Raw genomic sequence first — 21570 nt, 5'->3', positions numbered from 1 at the left:
TACTAAGCACTTTTACACCTTATTTTTTTAAAAGCGTCCCCATTTTGTATATTTTCAACTCAAAAAGCCCTTTAGTTTCCTTTAGGAGTAGTTTCTGAGCTACTGTAGAACTTGATTCCCAGGGTCAAAAGGGTCTTTCATGAAAGAGCACCACATTAAGACAGGGACTTTGAAATGAAACTGATGTGTTTACATGGCATAGGAACAGAGAGGACCGTGTCCTATGGTTACCCCCCCCCCCCCCCTGTGTTACGCAATCTAGACCATCAGGGAACTCTCAGGCAGTGGGTTATGAGGTTTCCGCTGACGTCGGCACTACGGATGGGAACGGACACGTGGAACAGTTAAATGTTTGCCGTCAATTGATCGAAGTGAGTGAGTCCATGTGTGAGTCCATGTCCATGTCTATTGTCTTGACTTGTGAACCAATCTGAAAATATCCTGGTCACGTTCCTGATACTGTAGTCGCCTATATTATGCATAAGTAGATGCATCACATGACGAATAAAGGAAAATGGCAAATGACAGTATAGAATAAAAAATAAAAATAAAAGAACAATGTACCAACGGGCAAGTGGAACCGCCTTCGTTTGTTGATTTGTTTGTATGTTTGTAAAAGTGTGTGTGGAATAGTGCATGCAGTACACGCCTAAGTAGCTGCGGACAAACCAATGTTATCTCATGAAACTCTTTCAATAAAGATGATCCTGTCTAGCTATCTTCGTTGTTATTTATAACAAATTTGTTATTTGATGAATTGACATCCTGTAGCTGCTTTTGTAAGTGAAAAGGGATATGAATGCTAAAAATAGCGACGCGGTGGAACAAAAATAATAATTAGGGCGCGAGGAGACGATGCAGAACTCTCCTGAGACAGGTGCAGAAACACACACACACACCGTCAGTAAACCATGTCCATTGTATTGCCATATCCAATTTTTTCTCTGGCACTGACAAGAATAAACAGGATTGGAAGCGGCTACGTAGTAGCAGTACGAGGCTGGCACTCTGTATAGATCACTGAGGGGGGGGAGAGATAAGACAGCCGTAAAAGGAACCATAAGAACAGGGTCAACGACACCACAGCACAAAAGTCAACGACTGATGATTATTCATCCATATGGAATTTCGAATTGAGTGAAACCCAAGCATACCACTCACTCACAATAAAGAGAGAAAGAATCACAAAGAAATGTGTCGTTATTGATAGTTTTACTTGCGATGATTGGGATGTAGGCTATAGTCGTTTCACTTACTTTAACCGAAAGCACTTTACTGTAAGCACTGTAAAGCACTGTAGTGTAAGTCAGTGTAAGTCATGGACAGTGACTGAGTGATATCTGGTCTAAACAGATCGATGGCAGCAAGAGGAACACAGGGAGGAGCTAGGCCCTGGGGAACATGGACCTGAGGGGCCACTAGTGACGTAGTAGAGCCCTAATGGTCCTCTGTGGCTCGGTTGGTAGAGAATTGCACTAATAATGCTTAAGTTGTGGGTTAAGGGGGTCGATTACTGTGCTGGGACCATATATTATCATTATTATATTATATTATATTATATTATATTATTATACTGAAAAATGTATGCACTCGCTTTGGATAAAAGTGTTAGCTAAATGGCATATGTAGCCTATACATATATACATATATATATATATACATATACATATATATAATGTTATGTTATGTTATATGTTATATGTTATATGCTATATGTTATATATGTTATATACTAGTAAAGGCCCATAGAACTGGAGGGATGGGGGAGGGCCAGGGATGGGCTATGACCAGGAGCCAAACAGGACAAAGATCAATCTGTGAACTAAGGTGAGTCATACAAAACACACTCACACACTCAAATAGTACAGTACATATACACCAACACCATCCTCTCAGCAGGACTCACCAACCAGCCCCTGGGGACCACAGGACACTACCTAGTTCTGTTATTGAGTCAGACCAGAACCAGAGGAACCAGAGGGGTCCACTAGACTGTGAGTATGATCAACATCGAGACCGTGATTTCTATCGTTATAGTTTGACGATAAAGAATGATGAAAATTTATTTTAAAAAAGAAAGAATACTGAACCATGTTTTTGTTTTAGCTTCATGTTCTTGCTGTTCTTTTTTTTTTGTGATCAAGATTTTTGTATTGATTTTAACAACACATAACAATGACAATACAGAACAAGAAAGGAAGGGAGGGAAAAAAGAAAGAAAACAAAAAAGAAAAGGGGTAGTGTAGCAGACAAGTCACAGCCAAATAGTAGAAATATAACACAATCCGGATTGGGGTAAATGGAAAATCAAATCATAGAGCAGTCAGGTTAGTCAAGTTCAATGAATAAGCCTTCCACGCATCAACTGTACTGGGCCTTGCTTTGTTCAATCTGGCCGTTGTGCACTCAAGATTCACAATCCTCTGTAAAGAGTAAAACCAAAAAGTGTTCATACAGAAATCAGGTGTCATCCAATGTTGAAGAATCGTTTTTTTTGCAGAGGTGAAACCAGCAAATAGCATTTTCTTTTGCGTAATACTTAAATCGAAATCAGAGTCGTCATTGAGCAAACATAAACATGGATTAGGAACATAGTCAATCTTAAATAACTTGGACATTACAGAATTGACATGGTTCAAAAAATTGGCCACGACTGGACACTCCCAGAACATATGGAGAAATGAACCCGGTGTGGGGGTAGGGCAGAATTGTAGTAGTTGGGTTGTAGTTTATGTTCTTGCTGTTCTTTAGACATACAATGCCAAAGATGCTGATACAAAATATGATATATATTTAAGCAATATCACACGAGAGGGAGTGTGTTACACTGAATATCAGCACGGCTGTGATTCGGTCGTAGGTACGAGGCCGCAGGCCATTTGTGGCCTGGCTGTTCATTATATTTTATATATGTAGCTGTTCTATGTTAATATAGCAGGGATGTGTCATATAGGCAATCACCTGTAACAAGGACGACTGAAAATTAAACCGTCACATTCATATCGAAAACATTCTGATCGCATTGCCTTCAGATTGGAACATAATGTCATATGATACAGTATGAGCATGCGTCATTGATACCTGTAGTGAATGCAGGGTGTTTTTAATAGTGTTGTATTCTTATGTGATGTAATAAACTGTTATGATGTTGAATCCACAGGAAGTCAGCATGTCCTTCATTGGTGGAGCAACCTATTACCTCATCACACTCTCCTTGAGGCGCAATAGAGTATACAGTCATAGGATGAACCTATAACACAGTGAATTGAACAGGACATGAATATCTAACTTCCTGGTCTTCCCTGACTGACCAACCAGAGTCCTGCAAATGCCCTGTCCTTTAGAGCAGCTGGAGCTGAGCTCAATCTCTCTCCCTCTCTTTCTCAGATGTAAACAGCGAGAGCAGAGATGTGGGTCAGCATTTGTTTACCCATTAGCACAGCAGTTAGTGGGGGAGGGGGAGGGGGGGTGTCTTTTAGTTTTTTACATTATTTTTTCTGAGTGGGGCAGTCCCACTCATATTTTTCATTTTATTGACAGATACAGTAGAGATTTTAGACAGGAAGGATGGGTGAGAGAGAGAGGAGGGATGACATGCAGGATATGTCCTCGGCCGGAATCTAACCGGTGACCCTGCGGTTACATGGTCAACGCTCGACCCGCTACGCCACCTAAGCGCCCCTGGGGGTGTGTCTTTTATACAGTAAATGAAAGAGCTCAGATAGCCTATTCTACATTGGTGCAAATCAAATCATAATCTCTGGGGAAGCGCTCAATCTTTCAAATGCAGACAGTAGTTATGTGATTAGGCTTATCTACCGTACAGTACAGAGTTGACAGTCAAATGTTTACATTGTTTCCTTCATACGAAACAAAATTTGATCAACACAGGCTCTAATCCTCTCCAATTAGCCAAATGACAATAAAACATGTAGGTTGAGTCCTAGGTTAGAATAGAGGATGATTGGATTAGAAATGATTGATTACGATTGAAATCTAGAGAAATCTAGGGGTATAGAGAGAATGGTGGACTTTATAATCCCTTACAATGAGCAAACACTCAAGATAAACAAACCTTTACACTACTTAAACGCTGCTACGTACAGATACAGCTGTTTCTGTCCGGCAGTTACCTAAAGAAATTCACATGTTTTTCATCGTCATCAACAAGCTATTCCCGTCATCTGCAGATGAGACTGTTGTAATCAGCATATCTCTCCAGAGCTCATATTGTAGGTACAAACCTCCCAAGAAGCTCCTAGGTTTGGGGAGATAAGACATTTGGTAATTCTGTGCCATCACTCCCCCCCCCCCCCCCCCTTTACCCGCTTACTGAATTATTTGTATATCTAACCCTGGCTGACATATCTCTCTCTGTTTGATCACTGCACTCCCATAGTTCTCCCTATCGCCCCCTCTAATCTATTCCGAGTCAACTTCCAGACGGCGCAAAGCAAATAAGGTTTTTTATCTTTGTTTACATTATGCATAACATCGTAAAATTCCACTGACTGAAAAAGCACTGCAGTTTTACCACAGTTCAACCCAGAGTTCAACCTATAGCTCTACCCTATTGGGTTGCAGGTTACCACAGTTCAACTACACAGTTCTAACCTATGGTCCTTAATAATAAGCCCTCCCTCTCTGTCCCTATCAGGCCCTTCCACCAGAGCCCTTCCTGAGGGTATGGTAGCTGGCAACCACAGCTCAACAGAAGGGAAGGGCGAATTCAGCCACAGTGGAAATTGATTTAAAAAGTTTTTTCACTGTTCAATCCACCAGCTCTCTGACTCCAACCCATGTTCTCCTGTAGGCTGTTCCACCTCCAGATCTCCAACCCTACAGCTCTCTAACCCATGTTCTCCTCTAGGCTGCCCCCCTCCAGATCTCCAGGGTCAGAAGGTCCTCGTACCCAGAGCTGACGGCCCACCATGGCGGCCCTCGACACTGACAACAGTGTGCGGCACCGAAATAACATAAAGAATGCCCAGACCAACCCCTCCCTCTCCAACACAGAGACCACAAGCCACGGTGAGTCAATACAGAGAGGACAAAGGAGGTGACCTCCATTACTGATTACAGGTGTTGTTGGCATACGATATGACGATGATTTCATTTCATATTGATCTCATCCCGACTGTGAGGGAGTAAAGTACTTATTGATTTTGATTTTGCAATCATGTGGAAATTCATGAGAGGGGGGCGTGTTTGTGTTTGTGTAGGTGAGATAATATGAGTGGGTGATAAGTGGGAGTGTCTGTACTCTGATTGAGTGATCAAATCCAATCAAGTTACCAGACAGTACCATCATGTTGATGTGTCTGGTGTTGATGTGTTTTGTTGTTGTCGAGTACAATTCGGTGTGAGTAAACCTTGCGGGATATTCATACCGTAGTGTACAGAACTCACACCATGCTGTGTACGTTTTAATTGTATATGAAATGAAAATGAATGTCATGCATGAATTAGTCTTAGTTGATTAAGGCATGGCCATGCTCTGCATAGTGTCTGTGTGTGTGTGTGTGTGTGTGTGTGTGTGTGTGTGTGTGTGTGTGTGTGTGTGTGTGTGTGTGTGTGTGTGCAGATGAGATGATGTGTGTGTGTGTGTGTGTGTGTGTGTGTGTGTGGTTGTGTGTGTGTGTGTGCAGGTGTGATTATGTGAGTGTGTGCTTGTGTGTGCAGGTGAGAACCACACTGATGTACAGATGGATGATCAGAGAAGATGGAAGAAGCATGTAGAGGTAAATAAACCCCTGTTTATCTGTTCCAATTATGTCGTGAGTGCCACTAGCCCTGAAACTCACTGAAAAACTTGAGTAAACATATCCACTATTATACTAAATAACAATTTAAGTAGGAGTGGATTATACAGATGTCAAAAACACTTTTTCTGTGATTTTTATCAGGTCTCAGTTGTTTTGTATTCCATTTGACCTATCTCAACATGACATGGCAGAATCTTCGGCCTGGGGTCCAAGACAAAAATGTGCAGGGCACAAAACCAAAATGACTGCAGTTTTTCAAGAAAATTCACATTCAGATTTACTGTAATGTTTTTTTTTTTTTACCAAATATACCTATTTTTGCACCTTAATTAGCATAATTATGTAAAATGTAACCTGATGTCTATAATTTACCAATACATATTAGGTCTACAGGTATGGTTAAAAATTGAGGTAAAAAAGGGTACATTCGGTCCAAAATTATGTGTTAACTCAACATATGATGGTTTGTGACTATTTCTAGACTGCTTGACCCCCAAAACAGGGAGGGATTAAACACCACAACCAAGTAAAAAGACCCCAAAACGTTGGTCATCTTGGATTTGTGCCCTGCACACTTTTTTCTTGGTCCTGAAGCTGAAAACTTTGCCATTTCATGTCGAGACAGGGCAAATGGAATACAAAAAAACGAAGACCTAAGCAAAACAAAGAAATGACCCATTTATAGCCCACTCCTAATTGAAGTGACATTATTTATCATTCCGTTCTGTTCTATTGTATTCTACTTTGTTCTATTCTATACTATCCCATTATAGATCTATTTCGTGACGTCAGAATTATAAGGTTCTATTTCCATTTTTGTCAAAATTTAGTTTTTTACATAATCTGATCCATTAGGTGTTTATTAATGCCTGTGTGGTGTTATTTTTAAAATGTTGACATTTTTGAGTTAGTAATTAAGAAAATACAAAGGTTCCATCTCACAAAACATAATGGAATGTAAAAACCTTGACGCTCAATATCTCTGAACCACCCTAAACGGAGATAGAACCTTATCATTCTAAACGGAGATAGAACCTTATCATTCTAAACGGAGATAGAACCATATCATTCTAAACGGAGATAGAACCTTCTCATTCTAAACGGAGATAGAACCTTATCAGTCTAAACGGAGATAGAACCTTCTCATTCTAAACGGAGATAGAACCTTATCAGTCTAAACGGAGATAGAACCTTCTCATTCTTAACGGAGATAGAACCTTATCATTCTGAGCTCACGATTTGTCTCTGTTCGAACGGTCCTGTTCAACAGTTCTGCTCTGTTCTACTCTACTCTTCCCGCCTTGCAGCAGGTAAAGACGGAGGTTCTGGAGCACGTCCAGGGCCAGCTCAGTGACCTCCTGGACAGAGCGCTGACAGAGTCGGTCCAGTCCCTCACACAGAAGAACGGTCACCCAGTCACCGCAGAGGGGAAGGTGACCAACAGTCACTCCTCCAGGTGAGGACTCTCACCCACTCACTCACTCACTCACCCACTCACTCACTCACTCACTCACCCACTCACTCACTCACTCACTCACTCACCCACTCACTCACTCCCTCACTCACTCACCCACCCACTCACTCACTCACCCACTCACCCACCCACCCACCCACTCACTCACTCACTCACTCACTCACTCACCCACTCACCCACTCACTCACTCACCCACCCACTCACTCACTCACTCACTCACCCACGCACTCACTCACCCACTCACTCACTCACTCACTCACTCACCCACTCACTCACTCACTCACCCACTCACTCACTCACTCACTCACCCACTCACTCACTCACTCACTCACTCACTCACCCACTCACCCACTCACTCACTCACTCACTCACTCACCCACCCACCCACCCACTCACTCTCTCTCTCACTCACTCACTCACTCACTCACTCACCCACTCACTCACTCACCCACTCACTCACTCACTCACCCACTCACTCACTCACTCACTCACTCACTCACTCACCCACTCACTCACTCACTCACTCACCCACTCACCCACTCACTCACTCACTCACTCACTCACCCACTCACTCACTCACTCACCCACTCACTCACTCACTCACTCACTCACCCACTCACCCACTCACTCACCCACTCACTCACCCACTCACTCACTCACTCACTCACTCACCCACCCACCCACTCACCCACTCACTCACTCACACACTCACTCACTCACCCACTCACTCACTCACTCACTCACTCACCCACCCACCCACTCACCCACTCACTCACTCACTCACTCACTCACTCACTCACACACTCACCCACTCACTCACCCACTCACCCACTCACTCACTCACCCACTCACTCACTCACTCACTCACCCACCCACCCACCCACTCACCCACTCACTCACTCACTCACTCACTGGGCCTCTGGGCCGATGACACTAGAAGCTGTTTGGAGGTCTGGGGGGGGGGGTGTGGAGGTGAAGTCATCACTGAGTTGTGAGAGATGTTGTCCATTCTTTTCAGAACGCACAAAATGGAGGACGGGAAAGTGTTTATGGACAGACGGTCGATTCTAGAGTAAGTGTGTGTGTGTGTGTGTGTGTGTGTGTGTGTGTGTGTGTGTGTGTGTGTGTGTGTGTGTGTGTGTGTGTGTGTGTGTGCGTGTAAGAGAGAGAGACGCCTGAATAAGGGAAAGGCTTGAACTACCCTATTGGTTAAATTAGATCAAGACCATTTTTGTACATTTACATACTGTTTATTTATTACACCACTATTGTCATGGATGATGTGATAACATACTAAAGTCATGTGTACAAGACAAATAACAAAGGATCATTTCACCACGAGTTCCCTGCGTTCCTTCTCCCCAGTGAGCTGTTTGAGATCAACCACATCAGGACCATCTACCACATGTTCATAGCAGCGCTGTTCCTCTTCATCATCAGCACACTGGCAGTGGACTACATCGACCAGGGCAGGTGTGTGTGGGTGTGTGTGTGTGTGTGTGTGTGGGTGTGTATGTGTGTAGGTGTGTGTGTGTGTGTGTGTGTGTGTGTGTGTGTGTAGCAGAACTGGTTGTTGGCTCAGCACTACTGTAACAGACTGTTTCCATAATGTCAAAATGCACTGTTAGTATTTATGTCCTTTAGATATTGTACATGTATGTTGACATAAATAAAGCATTTAAAATGTAGGTGTGTGTGTGTGTGTGTGTGTGTGTGTGTGTGTGTGTGTGTGTGTGTGTGTGTGTGTGTGTGTGTAGGTGTAGGTTTTTTTGATTGATTGAAAACTTTATTAGAAGATTTGCAGAAGTAGGTACATGACAGTACATATTACATACAAGGTCAACTAACAGGATAAAAACCCAAGAAAGCCACTGGCTTATTTCAATTGGGGTCCTTGATTGAGGTGTATGTGTGTGTGTGTGTGCATTCGGGGTGGGTATGCTGATCCTGTACCAGGGTCTAGAGCCAACTTCACACTACTTTGGCTCTCTGGGAGCGAGAGGCTCACACAACTTATGATTGACAGCTCAATTACTCTAAAGTTCACAAAGTTTACATGTAACTTCCAGTATCTCCCTCCCTACCTCCCTACCTCCGTCCCTCCTCATCCCGCTGCCTCCCTGTCAGCCTGTCTGGCTTGTGTCTGCCAGAGATAGATACAGCAGCAAGCCCAGGCTAATGAGAGATTGACTCACTCGCACCACCCCCATATCCCCCCCATATCCCCACCCTTCACACATACACACTCACACATATGCGCACACACACACAAACACTCACACATACGCGCACACACACACACACACACATACGTGCACACGCACACACACACACACACACACACACACACACACCACACACACACACACACAACTGACAATGTAATATATTAGTTGTACATACTCTAATTTCCAGTCTTATTGCTCTACTGCCCATTTCTGTCACAGTCTTTACTATTTATGCTTGTTGTTGTTTTTTTATTATATTGCTGTCTGTGTCTTTATGTGTTATGCGCCAACCACACCAAGTCAGTTTCCTGTATGTATATACTTGGCAATAAAAATAATTCTGGTTCTGCAGGCGTTGTCATGGGTAACACCAGAGTTCCGTGATGTGTGTGCATTCTGACAGGCTGGTTCTGGAGTTTGACCTGTTGTTCTTCGCCTTCGGGAAGCTGTCCACGGTGCTCTGGGCCTGGCTGCTCATGTTCGGTTACACCCTGGCTGTCCCCTTCTGTCTGCTGGGGGTGTGGGGGGCGCTCTACCACAGCTCCTTCCCCTCTAAGGTGGCCCTGTCCCTGGGGATGGGCCTGGTGCTCTCCGCCCTGCAGACCTGTGTCCTGGGGGTGTTCCCCGTCTACGTGGTCCTCCACTACCAGCTCCCCCCGGCCTCCCGCTTCATCATCATACTGGAGCAGGTATTTGATTAGATGTTTTTATTTTTATTTATTTGTTCAAGGGGGACACAGTACATTAATGAACACTTAAATGGAATGCGCACATATCATCAGTTGTTGGTCCCCCTGCCAGAAGTAACAGGGCTACATTTCCTAATGGAAGAAATCAGGTTATGGGGTAAAATAAACACATCATAGATACAGTCATGATTAAAATAAACACAAAAATACAGTAGCTAAAATAAAATCAGATGGCATCTAACCTAACATGCATCACAGTAGGTCATATGACTACACAACAAGCCCTAACCTGATTTAGCCTAATCTAACTGATCCCTAGTCTATGTAGTAGTATGGACAACACTACATGTTTACTAGTCCATATGGTAGACTACATGTAGTATGAAGTACTAGTATTCAGTAGTACTATCATTAATATGTAGTACCATTATTAGTATGTGTAGTACTTACAAGGGCTTGGTGTGCAAAAAAGTGACATATTCCAAATTGGACAGAGCCAAAACAAAACATAGATTCTGAGCCGATTGTATTGCGATGACTTTTTGTTTAAACACTCTATTTCAATGCAGGTTAAGAATCCCTTTTCCCACTTCATGGATCTCATCAAGAGCGTACGATTTATATATATATAACATTTATTTTGTCACTTCAAATGTCACTTAGGCCCTTTGCGTGCCATGCCCTGGTTATACAGTATGTATGACATCCACTCTTATCCAACAAGATTCAATAATGACCTCCACTTACCTTTCTGTCGAACTTCTAGCCACCAATTCAACATTTGTTATAGAGGTCCGAGAATATGGAACACCTTGAGCTCGCCACTGAGATCAACACCTCGATCGGCTTTCAGAAAGCAACTGAAAAAATATCTAATTTCGTTATGAGCTGTTTATTTTATATTGTAGTGATTTTCCTGTTGAAAGGTGGGCAAGATGGAAATCTATGTTTATTTTTTACTAATCTTACTATCCTTGTATCTAGTTTTTTTTTGTTTTGTTTTGTTTTTGTCTTGTGTGTTTGTATGTGCTATCCTACCTTTCTGCCCGATGGATATGATTTTGTTTGTGGTTTCTTTTCTCTTATTGACATGCATTAAGTGTTCCTTGATGTTTATTTGAAACATAGATATTGACGGGTGTAACCAGGGAGTAGCTGAAAAGGACTGTATAATTTAGGAAGGGGCTGGTTATCTAACTAATGGAGCTAAATAGGCAGTGTAGGAGGATACAGGCAGGGGGCGCCAGCAAACCGTTAGTCTAGCAGTTACTATCGTTAGCATTAGCATGGGAATTAGCATTAGCATTTAGCATTGGAACTAGCAGTAGCATTAGCCTTGTAATTAGCATTAGCATTTAGCATTGGAACTAGCATTAGCATTAGCCTTGTACTTAGCATTAGCATACAAACAACTAACACACGGTAACGGTATCACATATGAACAACACATTTATTATACATGACTGAGGTATACATCCCCAGATATACATTCCCTCCCCGCCGGCCACACACACACTCAATCACTCACTCATAGTCTCTGGCCTGAACAGGCTTATAGTCCAGGGCTGTGGTGCGCGTTGAGGCCTGGTTGGATGGCATGTGCGTCGATGAAGGTAGCAGACGAAAGGGGGAGGGTGACGTAGCAACGCGGAGGGAAAGGGCCGTCTTCGTGGTCCACAACGAGGTGAAGGGCCCAGGTCCGGTGGTCCGCGTCGAAGCTCCGCTGGAGTCAGTGTTCGGTCGCAGTCCGCTCGTGGAGGCGACGATTATGTCCAGCTGGCGTCTCGCTTGGTCCAACGTTGAACAGCCGGCTGCTGGCAAGGCGGTCCAACGGGAACACAACTAAACGGGCTACAGTGGTACACTCAATAATCACTTTCCTGGCGTCCTCAGCTTCTGCACGGTGTGCGTCGTACTGAATCCGCCATCTTACATTGACTTCGCGTTACTCTCTCTCTCATTTGGTCTCTCTCGTTCTGATGCTCATAACACACTGACTCGCGGACTACTTCCGTTTCTTATATATACACCACCGAACGTAGCATCCGGGTCACGGACACACCCCGGATATACTACGTCATCAAACATATGCATAAACATTACAAGAATAATACATACACTTCACGAAACGTATATGAATAGTATAGAAAATAACAAAGTAAATAACTGGGCAAAATAGGGCTGGTTTGGGGAAACTAAACTGACTCTAAACTGTGGGCCTTCACAACAACGGGAGTGGAACTATGTACAAGCCTTCTGGGCTTCGTTCCCTCCTTGCACAATCTCTTGTGTGCTAAATAAATAAACTAAACTATGTACTTGTGGTACTTCCAGGAAGTGCAGATAGCAATTCTACACAGTTACAACCAAAGCCAAGGAGAGGGCGATAAAATGTCATGTTGACCGCTACATCGCGTAATAAAACAAAGTCTCTTCTACCCTCCTGCCAATTCTAAAACAAGTCACATGCAGCCAAGATAACGACGGTCCAGCTAGTAATCCAACTGAATTATAAAAGGTTATGAAACCTTTTTGTTGACTTCCAGGGTGGTGTAACCAGGAGAGCAAGCCAGAGATGAGAGGCTTCCAGCTGGAGACGACAAACCAACAACATACTAATTATTGGAGTAGAAAGTATGAGACAGCACATTAGAGATGAGCTCATACTGCCCGAGGCAGTGCTCCGAAGGCCTTGCAGCTGTTCATATACAATGTGGTTGATAGGCACTGCTAGTTTATAGTTAGGGTTAGGGTTTCATGCTGTCGTTTATCTAGCCTAAAAAGCTTATTTCAATTCTCTTCACGAGGCAGATAAAATGATATTTCGAATATGTTGACGTCTAATTATGTTGACGTGTTGTGTTTACCGCCTTCAGATCCGCTTCGTGATGAAAAGCTACTCCTTCATCAGAGAGACTGTTCCAGTTATCCTGAAAAACAAACCCAAAGACGGTAATGATGACTCTTGAGACTGTCTGTTTTACTGCTTTACTGTTCTCAGTTGGAGTATGATTATAGTATCAGTGTTAGTACAGTCTTCACCTCTCGCTGAGATAGACTGAGGTCAGGTAAGGTAATTAAATGATGTCGAAAACATACGTATGCTATTGCTCATCGTTTATGATTATATTTCTGTCAATGACTGTTAGTATAACAGCACCCAACAGTGCAGCTCGCCTATAGATAAGTCTATCCAGGTGAGGTAATGCTGACTAACTGATCACATTGCTCTGGTTCAGCACAACTACTACCATCACTTATCACTTTATTACCTTATTCTACTTTTTGTGTTACTTACCTTACTTCTTTGACTTTATTCTATTATTGTTAATGTTGTGTCCTACTGCAATGCCAGTCAAAGAACCTGAGCCTAAAGGCCAATGCACACGGCGTGCGATTTTATCGCACGACAACATTCGATTCTCAATTCACACCACCGAAGTGTGTGGGTGTGAATGGAGAATCGAATGTTGTCGTGCGACAATATCGCATCGCACACCGTGTGCATTGTCTCATTCAAAACAATGGAATTGAATTCGCGGTGCGACAAAATCGCACACTGTGTACATTGGGCTTAAGAATTTTACTCTTGTGTACCCGTACATTGGATGTAATAAAAGCAATTCTGATTCTGATTCTGATTCTGATTCTGATTCTGATTCTGATTCTGTAGGAGAGGCTTCCAGGTTTCCATCATTCTCCAGCTATTTGTACTTCTTGTTCTGTCCCACTCTGATCTACAGAGAGTCCTATCCCAGGTAAGAGAGACATCTCCACGGGGAGAACAACAACAAAATGTCTTGCCCAAGCTGTCTAATCGTGCTACAGCAGTTGTCCCATCTTGCTGCACACTAGATCGTAGCGAGGGTTAGGGGTTAGACACAAATAATTCAGTAGACTTTATTGTGTTTTTCAATCGTCGATCATTTTGAATGTGTGCATTGTCTTACTCAAATAGCTGAGGCAACTCAGCAGTATGTATATTTTAAGATGTGTCGAATAAAGTCATGCAAGAATTCCAGTTCAATACGTGATATTCAGCAGTTCTATGAAGTAGCAACTGATAACACCACCATCCCTACCTCCCCCCTCAGGAACTCCTACATCAGGTGGAACTATGTTGGCGTCACCTTTGCCATGGTACTGTACACGTGATTCTACTTTGAACCATAATACTAGAATGATGGATTATCTGCATGATTGACAATGATCAATCTAAACATAACTATAGCACTGTGGATGCATGTTTCTAAGTGTAATAAATTAAATAGCAATTTAAAAAATAAAAGTTTCCTGGACACAGATTAAGCCTATAGTCCTGGATTAAATCACACTTTCAATGGAAAAATAAATAAACAAATAAATAAGTGAAGCACTTAACTTAAGACACTATGGAGCTCTTTCATGCACCTGACTTCTGTACTCGTGGGGGTGTGTGTGTGTCTGGGGGGGGGGGGGGGGTGCAGAGAGAAGCAAACACTTCAGCACATCCATTTTTTTTTCAATGGAAAATATCTCCATAGGCTTAATCTGTGTCCGGGGGGAAACCAGACCCACAATGGTAATGATCTAACTCCTGGTTCCTCCTCCTTCCTCCTCCTACTTCCTCCTTCAGATCCTGGGCTGTCTGTTCTACGGCTACTTCATCCTGGTGCGCCTCTGCATCCCTGCGTTTGTGAACAAGGTGAACCAGCCCTTCAGCCTGCGGACGCTGGTCCTAGCCTTGTTCCACGCCACTCTACCTGGTAACTACAGTACCAGATAACCCGTATTCCCCCGTATAGGGGGCGGCTGTGGCGCAGGAGGTAGAGCCGGCGTCTAATGATCGCAAGGTTGGCAGATCGGCGGTCGAACCCCCGCTGGCCACATGTCGAGGTGTCCTTGGGCAAGACACTGAGCCCCAAATTGCTCCCAATTAGCGGGCCGGCACCTCGCATGGTAGCTTGCCGCCGTTGGTGTGCGAATGTGTGTGTGAATGGGTGCATGAGAGGCCGTTGTAAAGCGCTTTGGAATAAGGCGCTATATACAGTAAGTCAGTCCATTTACCATTTGTATTCACACTACAGTGCCAAACTGAGCTGAGCTGTACTGGGCTAGCCTGGTTATATGTCTACCATAGTTATGAACGAGGTGAACCAGCCCTTCAGCACATAGATGCTGGACCTAACCCTGTTCTACGCCAGACCACCTAACCATGATTCATACTACGGAGCTGAACTGACAAAGCTGAGCGATGTTCATATTTTTCCCAGTGTTTTATTAGGAGAGACAGTTGCTGTGATAAGAGTTCTCCAATTAATGAACACTGTGAGCAGGGCTGAGCAGGGCTGAGCAGGGCTGGCCACCGGCATCAACAGTCTATGAGGTTGTTTAGGGCCACAACCGCTAGAGGGGGCCGCACTTTTGCCGTCGATGTACCACCTGTCAATCAAAAACTCCATCTCTCTCTCTCTCCCTCTCTGCATCCATCTCTCTCTCTCTCTACTATCTCTCTTCTCTCTTCTCTCTTCTCTCTCTTTCTCTCTCTCTCTCTCTCTCTCTCTCTCTCTCTCTCTCTCTCTCTCGCTCTCACTCTCTCCCCCCCCCCCTTCCCTCCCCCAGGCATGATGATCCTGCTCCTGACCTTCTTTGCGTTCCTCCACTGTTGGCTCAACGCCTTCGCAGAGATGCTGCGCTTCGCTGACAGGATGTTCTACAAGGTAAACCTGCCTGTTTACACATACAAACCAACAACACACTGTAATAAATAACACACTGATGTCCATGAGAAGGAAAGATTTCGAAAACATAGAAACATGAAAGGGGGAGGGGGAGCGAGGAAGAGGGGGAGAGAGAGGAAGAGGGGGAGAGAGAGGAAGAGGAGGGGGAGAGAGAAGAAGAGTCACAATCAGTAAGTCCCAAGTGCTTCAAAGAGATGCTAGAGGAATGAGGGATCCTTTGTGGTTCCGTGAGAAAGCAACTTGTGTCATTCCTATACACTGTAGTTACAGATAATAATAATAATAATAATAATAAAAAATATATATATAAAAAAAGAAATAAACATGAAATCCTATTCTTCTATGACTTCCCTGTGTTAATGATGTGTGTTAATGATGTGTTAATGATCAGGACTGGTGGAACTGCACATCCTTTGCCAACTACTACCGCACCTGGAACGTGGTGGTCCATGACTGGCTCTACTACTATGGTTATAGAGACTTCCTCTGGGTAAATATGGTTCAACGTTCAACGTTCAAAAGCTTCATTGTCCATTTTGAGGGTAAAAATGGAAATGGACAACATCCTATCAACATGCATCTAAGTGTGACCATAAGTGGATATACAGCACACAGATGTACATTGTACATAGTGCATAGACAGATACACAAACACATACAGCACCAGTCAAAAGTTTGGACACACCTTCTCATTCACATTCAATGGTTTTCTTTATTTGTATTATACTGAAGACATCATGGAGAACATAATGGAACTATGTAGTAAAAGTGTTAAACGAACCAGAATATGTTTTATGTTTTAGATTCTAAAAATATAGCCACCTTTAGCTTTGATGACAGCTTTGCACACTCTTCGCATTCTCTCAATCAGCTTGGTGTGTGTGTGTGTGTGTGTGTGTGTATGTGTGTGTGTGTGTGTGTGTGTGTGTGTGTGTGTGTGTGTGTGTGTGTGTGTGTGTGTGTGCGCGCGTCAGTGGAAAAGGAAACTGTGAACACCACCCAGCATTCTCTTCTCTGGAATACCCAAAAAAACACTAAAAAAGCAAAAGGTGACTACTATAAATATAAAACATATTCTGGTTTGTTGAACACTTTTTTATTTACTACATAATCCCAAATGTGTTCTTTCATAGTATTGGTGTCTTCAGTATTAATCTACAATGTAGAAAAGAATACATAAATAAAGAAAAACCATTGAATGAGAAGGTGTGTCCAAACTGTTGACTGGTACTCTACACTGGTATGTGGACTAATTCCAACATTCTCAACTCGCCCCCTGTGACCTCTGCCTGGCTCCCTCCAGCTGTCCAAGAGGAGATTCCGCACGGCGGGCATGTTGTCTGTATTCATCGTGTCAGCCTTGGTCCATGAGTACGCCTTCACCATGGGCTTCGGCTTCTTCTACCCAGTCATGTTCTTCCTCTTCGCCTTCTTCGGGGGTGAGTGATTGTGCCAATTACGACCCGAAGAATACTCTGTAGTATCTACTGTTCAATACAACTAAAAACAGGTTGTTTTGAAAGCAAATGCCTCTGATGATGCTAGAAACATTTTGGATGTTTTTCCCTGGGTTAGTTATCTAATACAGATATTCCCTTGTGTTGGCACTTATCACATGTTCTCTCCTGCCCTGTCCCTATCCCCAGTGGTGTTCAACTTCACTATGAACGACAAACGCAAAAGTCCTATCTGGAACATTATCATGTGGACCTGTCTGTTCATTGGCCAGGGGATCCAGGTGTGCCTCTACAGTCAGGAGTGGTACGCCCAGATACAGTGTCCTCGCACAGGGGTGGGTATACTGCCCTGTCCACCATATGCACCAGGACTACTGGATGTCAGTAACCATAGTAACCAGATTAATACCCACACAAAGTCTTTCTCTGTTTCATTATCTCTGCTCCCACTTTCTTGCCCTCTCCCTCACACGCACACACACACACACACACACACACACACACAAACACAGACACACACACACACACACACACACGCACGCACACATGCACACACACACCCACACATGCTCACACACACACACACACACACACACACACACACACACACACACAGACACAGACACAGACACAGACACAGACAGACACAGACACACACGCCCACACACACAAGCAAATGTACATAACAGATCAAGTTACAAATGTTGGATGAATATATTTAGAAAGTGTGTGAAGATCGGATCTGGCCAGGGATTAGATGCTGACCCCCCTAAGCAGTGGTATTACTATCCCAGATGTGTGTGGTCTTGGGTTGGACAGATGTGTGTGGTCTTGGGTTGGATGGGGTGGACAGATGGGCAGAGACGGACTTATACCATTTCACCCAGCTAAGGCTCAGCTCAATACAACCCTAAGGCATCCGAAGCCCACTGTGTCATTGACTCACACAATGCTTTACATAGATACATCCCAAAACACAAATGACACACAAAACAGATTACATCTGATGAAACATCAGCAGAAGAATCAAGTCAATTAGATTACAGTTTAAGTGGTGTAGAGGGTTAGGAAAACAAAAACCACAACTTTCTAAAGTGTGATTATCTTCCCAAACAGGAGGGCTTCTGGGAGCTGGTCGTACCCAGATCCTGGTCATGCAGCTATCAGGCGTGATGCTGTGATTGACAGATGATGCCTGTATCCAGGGATGGGACCATGGAGCCAAGATGGCGCCACAGCTGCTGAACTCTCCACTGTATACTATAGACTGGGGGGGAAACTGAAACCCAAACCTAAACCTTCTTTTTCCTCCTTGCTGGAAGGAAGAGTTTTCAAACACAGTTGACAGAGGCCGTGTGTGGAACAGTAATAGAATATGTGACCTGGACACGTCATTCGGATCCCTAAACCTGTCTCCAGCGCCATTGCATGTTTAATGTTTAATGTTTAATGTAAATTCATGCTCTAAAATCCAAATGTTGTTTGTAAAAATGTGTAAAGGTTGAATGTCTCAATGAAGCTAGGTAATACTGTAAATATAGCATAACTAGAGAAACAACGTTAAACACTAGCCTAACAGTGACAATCAATAGAGGAACTATGACGTGAGGAAGAGTAAAGCCCAATTTATACTTCTGCGCCGAATTTACGCGCGGCTACGCCGTAGCCTACGCAAGGGCTCTCCCAATTTATACTTCTGCGTCGCGTTGGTCGTGTACACGTTGGTCGTGTACTCATAGCGGCATAATATCAAAAATGTTTATGCTTGTTGTAAAGAAAATGTCTATAATGCATTGAAATGACATTAAACTAAGTCAGATGATACGATGGTTATCATAATTGTTCTAATCTTTATTAATAAGTAATTACAGAAAAAGTAAATGATATTTCTGTCATGACTTCCGCATTTACGAGAGAGTCGGAATGTGACGCTACCAAGCGGACCAATCCCAGTTCTTATAGATAACTTAACATTAAATATGTCTATCATAAATATGAATGAATGAATGAATGGTCTTTATTGTCATTGCTATAGTACAGGTACCAAACAACGAAATTTGGGAGGGGTGGCTCCCCTGGTGCTAGGAAAGAAAAAAAAAAACTAAAAAAAACAAGAAGGGAAAGGAGCTGGTTTACATAAATAAAGGCTATGTACACTATCCACTATACTATACTGTACAGATAAGACGACTAGGGTTGTCATATTGCACATAGTGTTATTGCACATTCATTTAAAGTGTCGCAGTTTGCAGGCTTGAAATGTACACATTTGTGCCTCAGCACTACACCTGATTTTTACAATCCAGCAGCTGCCATCAATCCGTCCGGACTGTCCAGGGCCCAGAACCTTTAATTTAAACCCAACGAACAGCCATGGGGCTCCCTGTAACTAATCATTTATTTCGAAATAAACAGGATTGTACATCTCGTAAATGTGAATCGCGCTCCTTATGGGAAGGCTGTGCCTGACGCTTCCATAGGGCGCTCCGTTGGAACGGTGTACTCATAGCGGCATAATAGTGTTTATTTTTGCTTGTTGCAAATAAAAGTTCTATGATGCATTGAAATTACATTAAACTAAGATAATACGATGGTTATTATAATTTTTCAAATCTTTATTAATAAGTAATTACAGAAAAAGTAAATGACATTTCTGTCATGGCTTCCGCATGTTGGCCTACGAGAGAGTCGGAATCATGTCGGAATCATGTGCTACCAGGCGGACCAATCACAGTGCTTACGGTTGCGTAGGCACTGCCGCGTAGTTACATTTTTGGAGAGGTGCGCGTCAACCTACGCCGTCGATTTTACGCAGAAGTATAAATTGGGCTTAAGTGTGATTTATTGACAGGTAGGACCTCTACTCCAGGTCTCTCTCGTCACTTCCTCTGCCCAGCAGTATAGGATCTAGTACTCCACCCATCCTAGGGAATATAGGATCTAGTACTCCACCCATCCTAGGGAATATAGGATCTAGTACTCCACCCATCCTAGGGAATATAGGATCTAGTACTCCACCCATCCTAGGGAATATAGGATCTAGTACTCCACCCATCCTAGGGAATATAGGATCTAGGCAGCATAGGATCTAGTACTCCACCCATCCTAGGGAATATAGGATCTAGTACTCCACCCATCCTAGGGAATATAGGATCTAGGCAGCATAGGATATAGTGCTCCACCCATCCTAGGGAAAACAAAATCATGAGTCAATCTACAAGCCTGGACTTGTACTCTTAATTCCTCCCTGAACATGAATTTGGCCCAGTGCCATCTCCCTATGAGGTCATCCAGGAAATAGAGTGTTACACACTGCTGTCATGTCTGGGAACTGTGGTGACAGGTGTGATTGTGCAAGATGCATTTGTGCATTGCCCATTTTCATGTCATATGATTTCGACATGAATCTGTAGTGTCTGCTTGATAATGTAGCTGATCATGAGATACTTCTTGTACTTCTACTGTCTACTGTACTTCTACTTCTACTGTCTTGTGCTGCAATGCAATGTCAGGATCCGAAGCCTAAGAATTTTACTCTGTTACACTTGTGTAATGTGACGTAACAAATAAACTTAGAAACTACATTGATCCAGACGATCAGTCAATTTGGACAGGATTTCAGGGACTACTTCAGTTCATAAAGGCTTGTACAAACAAACACACACACACACACACACACACACACACACACACACACACACTGCGGTGTAGCCTACCTGACTCTGTTGTTGCGAGGGTATGGCTGCAAAGGTAAAGGTGTGGACAGTTCTGTTGATGGCTGGGGGGGGTACAGGTGTGGACAGTTCTGTTGACAGCTGGGGGGATACAGGTGTGGGCAGGTGTGCTAGTGCTGATGGCTTGGGAGGGAGAGCTATGGCCAGTGTAGGTGGAGTCTTCAGACTGCAGGTGTAGCGAGGTCTCAGGGACCACTGCAGCTTCCTGGGCATCACAGTCAGGACAGGGTGGGGCAGTTCTTGGGTGTGGCAGGTTAACACAGTCAGGCCAGGGTGGGGCAGTTATTGGGTGTGGCAGGTTAACAGTCAGGACAGGGTGGGGCAGTTCTTGGGTGTGGCAGGTTAACAGTCAGGACAGGGTGGGGCAGTTCTTGGGTGTGGCAGGTTAACGCAGAAGCCAGATGCAGGCTGTAGTCTACTCTGAGATGCAGAGACACACATAGAACTGTCATTGTTGCTGTGAAAACAATCACACTTTATACACGTAAGTAATATTCAATCTG

At 43.6% G+C, this 21570-nt stretch overlaps 1 protein-coding gene across 1 annotated transcript; it reads left to right on the top strand.

Moving 5' to 3' along the window:
* Window positions 1-4931: 4931 nt before the first annotated feature.
* On the top strand, window positions 4932-18506 carry soat2 (sterol O-acyltransferase 2; the record flags this gene model as incomplete). The annotated part of the gene is made up of 15 exons (XM_080548004.1): window positions 4932-5031; window positions 5683-5741; window positions 7073-7221; window positions 8258-8311; window positions 8605-8712; window positions 9871-10156; window positions 13033-13108; window positions 13830-13914; window positions 14251-14296; window positions 14772-14901; window positions 15758-15855; window positions 16268-16366; window positions 17180-17315; window positions 17523-17668; window positions 18450-18506. 15 exons carry the CDS (start codon window positions 4932-4934, stop codon window positions 18504-18506), a joined length of 1629 nt encoding a protein of 542 aa, XP_080404130.1.
* Window positions 18507-21570: the final 3064 nt, after the last annotated feature.

Source organism: Nansenia antarctica (assembly GCF_963989245.1).
Source record: "Nansenia antarctica genome assembly, chromosome: 18".
NCBI classification, from domain to species: domain Eukaryota; kingdom Metazoa; phylum Chordata; class Actinopteri; order Argentiniformes; family Microstomatidae; genus Nansenia; species Nansenia antarctica.
Note: the sequence above shows the minus strand (reverse complement) of the source record. Positions and strands in the feature narration are given on the sequence as shown.